Consider the following 7,433-nt stretch of genomic DNA (forward strand, 5'->3'; position numbering starts at 1 on the left):
TATTCTTAAGCTCTTTTAATACATGCATGTGTGTGCATGCACTTGCGCGCGCGCGCACACACACACACACACACACAAAAGTGCACCCTATTTGGCTGCCCGTATCCTATCATGAGGGACATCATGCTCTATTATCCACATTGTTAGGTCCCTGACGGTTACACATCATTCTGCCCCCCTGTCCATTCCAATCTTGTTGGCCATCACATCATTATACCCACATTACTTCCTAGAGTTAAATGCTGCCACCTGTACTCTGTCGTTCAGGGATATTTTCATCCCCATTATTCCTAGGGAGCACAGTTTGGACACAGCAATCCCATCACAACCTCCAACTTTAGGCAATAGGCACTACTATCTCACTGACCCTGCTGACACTGGTACCTGATGATCCCTTAAACTTTTAGTTAAGAGAGTGCCCATAGATCTCTCCTAGGGAAATAGGCAGTTTGGGCTTTCTGGCCTTATGACTACAACTATTTTAGCACTTTTACTTCTCTGCACCTTTTGGTTCCTCTTTTCTCACCTGTGTTCATAAATCTGTACTGCTTATCTGCTCTTACCCAAAATTAAGCAGCTTAAAGTGACACTCATTTATTACCTCAGTTTCTGTGGATCCAAAATCCAAGTATGGCCCACCTAGACTCTCCATTTCACAGCGTGTTCCAACTGCACAAAAGCTATGGAGAAAAACATTTTGAACAGAAATTGTCCCTATGACTATGGGGACTTTTCAAAGACAAGTGGGGACTCTATTCTATACTAAAAATGCTCTATATTGGTCGATGTGGGTATTACAGGATGTGCTTCTACCTATCAAAAACAGAATGGATGTTTACATATTCACTTACACATTTATGGATGATTATGCTTAGGACTTTTGAATTTCAAGGTGTGTAAATTCCACCTAAGAGTAAAAAAAAAAAAAGTCACAAATTGTAAACAAGAAACAGTGACTAAGTTACTATTTATGAAAAAAATCTTTTTTTATCAGTAATTATCATTTTATTTTTTTAAATAAATTAATTTTTTATTGGTGTTCAATTTACCAACATACAGAATAACATCCAGTGCTCATCCCGTCAAGTGTCCCCCTCAGTGCCCGTCACTGACTCACCCCCACCCCCCACCATCCTCTCCTTCCACCACCCCTAGTTCCTTTCCCAGAGTTAGGAGTCTTTATGTTCTGTCTCCCTTTCTGATATTTCCCACACATTTCTTCTCCCTTCCCTTATATTCCCTTTCACTCTTATTTATACTCCCCAAATGAATGAGAACATACACTGTTTGTCCTTCTCCGATTGACGTATTTCACTCAGCATAATACCCTCCAGTTCCATCCACGTTGAAGCAAATGGTGGGTATTTGTCATTTCTAATGGCTGAGTAATATTCCATTGTATACATAAACCACATCTTCTTTATCCATTCATCTTTCGATGGACACTGAGGCTCCTTCCACAGTTTGGCTATTGTGGACATTGCTGCTAGAAACATCGGGGTGCAGGTGTCCCGGCGTTTCATTGCATCTGAATCTTTGGGGTAAATCCCCAATAGTGCAATTGCTGGGTCATAGGGCAGGTCTATTTTTAACTCTTTGAGGAACCTCCACACAGTATTCCAGAGTGGCTCCACCAGTTCACATTCCCACCAACAGTGTAAGAGGGTTCCCTTTTCTCCTCATCCTCTCCAACATTTGTGGTTTCCTGCCTTGTTAATTTTCCCCATTTTCACTGGTGTGAGGTGGTATCTCGTTGTGGTTTTGATTTGTATTACCCTGATGGCAAGTGATGCAGAGCATTTTCTCATGGGCATGTTGGCCATGTCTATGTCTTCTCTGCGAGATTTCTCTTCATGTCTTTTGACCATTTCATGATTGGATTGTTTGTTTCTTTGGTGTTGAGTTTAAGAAGTTCTTTATAGACCATGGAAACTAGCTCTTTATCTGATACGTCATTTGCAAATATCTTCTCCCATTCTGTAGGTTGTCGTTTAGTTTTGTTGACTGTGTCCTTTGCTGTGCAAAAGCTTCTTATCTTGATGAAGTCCCAATAGTTCATTTTTGCTTTTGTTTCTTTGGCTTTTGTGGATGTATCTTGCAAGAAGTTACTGTGGCCAAGTTCAAAAAGGGTGTTGCCTGTGTTCTCCTCTAGGATTTGATGGAATCTTGTCTCACATTTAGATCTTTCAACCATTTTGAGTTTATCTTTGTGTATGGTGTAAGAGAATGGTCTAGTTTCATTCTTCTGCATGTGGCTGTCCAATTTTCCCAGCACCATTTATTGAAGAGACTGTCTTTCTTCCAGTGCATCTTTCCTCCTTTATTGAATATTAGTTGACCATAAAGTTCAGGGTGCATTTCTGGGTTCTTTATTCTGTTCCACTGATCTATGTGTCTGTTTTAGTGCCAGTACCACACTGTCTTGATGACCACAGCTTTGTAGTACAACCTGAAATCGGGCATTGTGATGCCCCCAGCTATGGTTTTCTTTTTTAAAATTCCCCTGGCTATTCGGGGTCTTTTCTGATTCCACACAAATCTTAAAAAAATTTGTTCTAACTCTCTGAAGAAAGTCCATGGTATTTTGATAGGGATTGCATTAAACGTGTTAATTGCCCTGGGTAACATTGACATTTTCACAGTATTAATTCTTCCAATCCATGAGCATGGAATATTTTTCCATCTCTTTGTGTCTTCCTCAATTTCTTTCAGAAGTGTTCTATAGTTTTTAGGGTATAGATCCTTTACCTCTTTGGTTAGGTTTATTCCTAGGTATCTTATGCTTTTGGGTGCAATTGTAAATGGGATTGACTCCTTAATATCTCTTTCTTCAGTCTCATTGTTAGTGTATAGAAATGCCATTGATTTCTGGGCATTGATTTTGTATCCTGCCACGCTACCAAATTGCTATATGAGTTCTAGCAATCTTGGGGTGGAGGCTTTTGGGTTTTCTACGTAGAGTATCATGTCATTGGCGAAGAGGGAGAGTTTGACTTCTTCTTTGCCAATATGAATGCCTTTAATGTCTTTTTGTTGTCTGATTGCTGAGGCTAGGACTTCCAATATTGTGTTGAATTGCAGTGGTGAGAGTGGACATCCCTGTCTTGTTCCTGATCTTAGGGGAAAGGCTCCCAGTGCTTCCCCATTGAGAATGATATTTGCTGTGGGCTTTTCGTAGATGGCTTTTAAGATGTCGAGGAAAGTTCCCTCTATCCCTACACTCTGAAGAGTTTTGATCAGGAATGGATGCTGTATTTTGTCAAACGCTTTCTCTGCATCTAATGAGAGGATCATATGGTTCTTGGTTTTTCTCTTGCTGATATGATGAATCCCATTGATTGTTTTACCAGTGTTGAACCAGCCTTGCATCCCGGGGATAAATCCTACTTGGTCATTGTGAATAATTTTCTTAATGTGCTGTTGGATCCTATTGGCTAGTATCTTGTTGAGAATTTTTGCATCCATGTTCATCAGGGATATTGGTCTGTAATTCTCCTTTTTGGTGGGGTCTTTGTCTGGTTTTGGAATTAAGGTGATGCTGGCCTCATAGAACGTATTTGGAAGTACTCCATCTCTTTCTATCTTTCCAAACAGCTTTAGTAGAATAGGTATGATTTCTTCTTTAAACGTTTGATAGAATTCCCCTGGGAAGCCATCTGGCTCTGGACTCTTGTGCTTTGGGAGGTTTTTGATGACTGCTCCAATTTCCTCCCTGGTTATTGACCTGTTCAGGTTTTCTATTTCTTCCTGTTCCAGTTTTGGTAGTTTGTGGCTTTCCAGGAATGCGACCATTTCTTCTAGATTGCCTAATTTATTGGCGTATAGCTGTTCATAATATGTTTTTAAAATCGTTTGTATTTCTTTGGTGTTGGTAGTGATCTCTCCTTTCTCATTCATGATTTTATTAATTTGAGTCTTCTCTCTCTTCTTTTTAATAAGATTGGCTAATGGCTTATCTATCTTATAATTCTTTCAAAGAACCAACTCCTGGTTCTGTTGATCTGTTCCACAGTTCTGGTCTCGATTTTGTTGAGTTCTGCTGGAATTTTAATTAACACTCTTCTTCTGCTGGGCATAGGGTCCATCTGCTGTTTTTCTCTAATTCCTTTATGCATAAGGTTAGCTTTTGTATTTGAGTTCTTTCCAGTTTTTTGAATGGATGCTTGTATTGCGATGTATTTCCCCCTTAGGACTGCTTTTGCTGCATCCCAAAGATTTTGAATGGTTGTATCTTCATTCTCATTAGTTTCTATGAATCTTTTTAACTCTTCCTTAATTTCCTGGTTGACCCTTAAATCTTTTAGCAGGATGGTCCTTAACCTCCACGTGTTTGAGGTCCTTCCAAACTTCTTGTTGTGATTTAGTTCTAATTTCAAGGCATTATGGTCTGAGAATATGCAGGGGACGATCCCAATCTTTTGGTATCGGTTCAGACCCGATTTGTGACCCAGTATGTGGTCTATTCTGGAGAAAGTTCCATGTGCACTTGAGAAGAATGTGTATTCAGTTGAGTTTGGATGTAAAGTTCTGTAGATATCTGTGAAATCCATCTGGTCCAGTGTATCATTTAAAGCTCTCGTTTCTTTGGAGATGTTGTGCTTAGAAGACCTATCAAGGGTAGAAAGAGCTAGATTGAAGTACCAAGTATAAGTGTATTATTATCTAAGTATTTCTTCACTTTGGTTATTAATTGCTTTAAATATTTGGCAGCTCCCACTTTCGGGGCATATATATTGAGGATTGTTAAGTCCTCTTGTTGGACAGATCCTTTAAGTATGAGATAGTGTCCCTCTTCATCTCTCACTACGGTCTTCGGGGTAAATTTTAGTTTATCTGATATAAGGATGGCTACCCCTGTTTTCTTTTGAGGACCATTTGAATGGTAAATGGTTTTCCAACCTTTTATTTTCAGGTTGTAGGTGTCCTTCTGTCTAAAATGAGTCTCTTGTAGACAGCAAATAGATGGGTCCTGCTTTTTTATCCAGTCTGAAACCCTGCACCTTTTGATGGGGTCATTAAGCCTGTTCACGTTCCGAGTTACTATTGACAGATATGAGTTTAGTGTCATCATGATATCTATTCAGTCCTTGTTTTTGTGGATTTTTCCACTGAACTTCTTCTTAAAGGGGAATTTTAAGAGTCCCCCTTAAAATTTCATGCAGAGCTGGTTTGGAGGTCACATATTTTTTCAGTTCCTGCCTGTCTTGTTATGAAAAAAATCTTTGTCTTTACCAAATTGCCATTGAGGCCGAGGTGGCAAAAACACAATTCTTTTAGTTAAATTACACTACCATGAGCTCCTTTGATGATTCTTTCCATAGCATGTTGCCATTGTTTGTATATCTGTGTGTGTGTGGCACGGGGTGCTTCCAGTAATCTGAAAGAACATGGAGGAACTTGACAGAGGCAGTTCCTCAAAGCTTGAATGAACAGAATAAAGGAGCAGGTCTCTAAGGGTAGTCCTTGGGCCTTCAGTATCAACATCATTAGGGTACTTGCTACAAATGCCAAACCTCAGGCACCTTGTGTAATCAGACCTTCTAGGATTTGACCGAAACATATTTAACAAGCCTTTTGGATGGTTTGCCGCATGCTCACTTGCACTATCATGAGTGGAGAATGTGGAGAAATAACAACTAAAAGAAGTTACATTGACTAAGAGCCATTCACATTTCAAAGGGATCAAAAAACAAACATGTGCTATTTATTTCCCAGCTCTGGAAGTAAATTCTAAGGAGAGGCACATTCTGATTATTCAACATTTTCTTTTTGCTCCATTGAAGAGTATTTTTAATTAAGAATGAGGCAAGAAAAAAAGAAAGAGACTAAAGTTTTCAGGATCAAAAGACCATCCAGAGAGATGCAATACAAAAGTATATGACAGCAAAAGTAACAGCCACTAAATCCTGAATCAGGGCAGTGACAGGAACCATATAGGTAATATGCCTGCCACAGTTCTAGGAAGAGAACATCACCGGGTGTTAGAAACGTTGAGGAAAACCCATTCCAGTGGCAGACATGAGCATCATACACACACACACACACACACACACACACACACACACACACAACTGTCTCCTTCCCCATTGCTCAACAATGACCCACAATAGAGTCTTTTCCTCTTGTGTCCTGCCACTTCCCACATGCCACACTGTGCACATGGGATGTCCTCCCCACTGGTCATTGGAAGAAATGCATGACCAGAAATCTGTTGGCCTTAATTCCATCCTGCTATAGGATATAGGAGGGACAGAAAGAAATAAAATTGCAAATGCCACCTATCACTTGACAGCCCTCTGTGGAGGAAGATGAGAGTGGTTCAGAAGATGCCAGGGGTGTGAGTCAGGGGGAAAGGTAAACCAGTTTAATGTACCACATCTAGAAAAGAAAATTAGTTTCCATGAATACAACAAATACAGACAAACATTATTGTATAATCTGACAATTACTTAAATAGTAGGAAAACAAAAATAAGGAAGACGTGTTGGCAAGTCACTGTCTTCAGGCAGTATATAAGAGGCCATGGCACAATGAGACTCCCAAACTTAAGACTTTCACTCCCTTGAAAAACACACCCAGAACCTCCACCTTCTGACACCATGGTCAACTCCTGTTGTGGCTCCGTCTGCTCTGAGCAGGGCTGTGGCCAGGAGACCTGCTGCCGCCCCACCTGCTGCCAGACCACCTGCTGCAGGACCACCTGCTGCCGCCCCAGCTGCTGTGTGTCCAGCTGCTGCCGCCCCTCCTGCTGTGGTTCCAGCGGCTGTGGCTCCAGCTGCTGCAGGCCCAGCTGCTGCATCTCTAGCTGTTGCCGCCCCACCTGCTGCCAGACCACCTGCTGCAGGACCACCTGCTGCCACCCCAGCTGCTGTGTGTCCAGCTGCTGCCGCCCCTCCTGCTCTAGTTCCAGCTGCTGTGGCTCCAGCTGCTGCCGCCCCTCCTGCTGCATCTCTAGCTGCTGCCGCCCCTCCTGCTCTAGTTCCAGCTGCTGTGGCTCTAGCTGCTGCAGGCCCAGCTGCTGTGTGTCCAGCTGCTGCCGCCCCACCTGCTGCCAGACCACCTGCTGCAGGACCACCTGCTGCCGCCCCAGCTGCTGTGTGTCCAGCTGCTGCCGCCCCTCCTGCTGTGGTTCCAGCGGCTGTGGCTCCAGCTGTTGCAGGCCCAGCTGCTGCATCTCTAGCTGCTGCCGCCCCACCTGCTGCCAGACCACCTGCTGCAGGACCACCTGCTGCCGCCCCAGCTGCTCTGTGTCCAGCTGCTGTCGCCCCAGCTGTTGCTAGACCACCTGCTGCTGCCCAACCAACTCTGGGGGGTCTTGCTGCTAGGTATCTTGGCCAGCATCCCACTGTTTCTCATCAACCAGTCTTCTTGATATAGTCCAACTACGAGCTGAAGCATGAGAGGCCAATCCTCAATCCTCCGTTCCGAGGGAC

General features: G+C 42.7%; 1 protein-coding gene across 1 annotated transcript; it reads left to right on the forward strand.

Moving 5' to 3' along the window:
- The first annotated feature begins 6,599 nt into the window (after nt 1-6,599).
- LOC112918021 (uncharacterized) lies at nt 6,600-7,280 on the forward strand. Its single transcript, XM_072742764.1, has one exon. The coding sequence runs from the start codon at nt 6,600-6,602 to the stop codon at nt 7,278-7,280; it is 681 nt and encodes a 226-aa protein (XP_072598865.1).
- The last annotated feature ends 153 nt before the right edge of the window (nt 7,281-7,433 follow it).

Source organism: Vulpes vulpes, chromosome 2, assembly GCF_048418805.1.
Source record: "Vulpes vulpes isolate BD-2025 chromosome 2, VulVul3, whole genome shotgun sequence".
Taxonomy (NCBI): Eukaryota; Metazoa; Chordata; class Mammalia; order Carnivora; family Canidae; genus Vulpes; species Vulpes vulpes.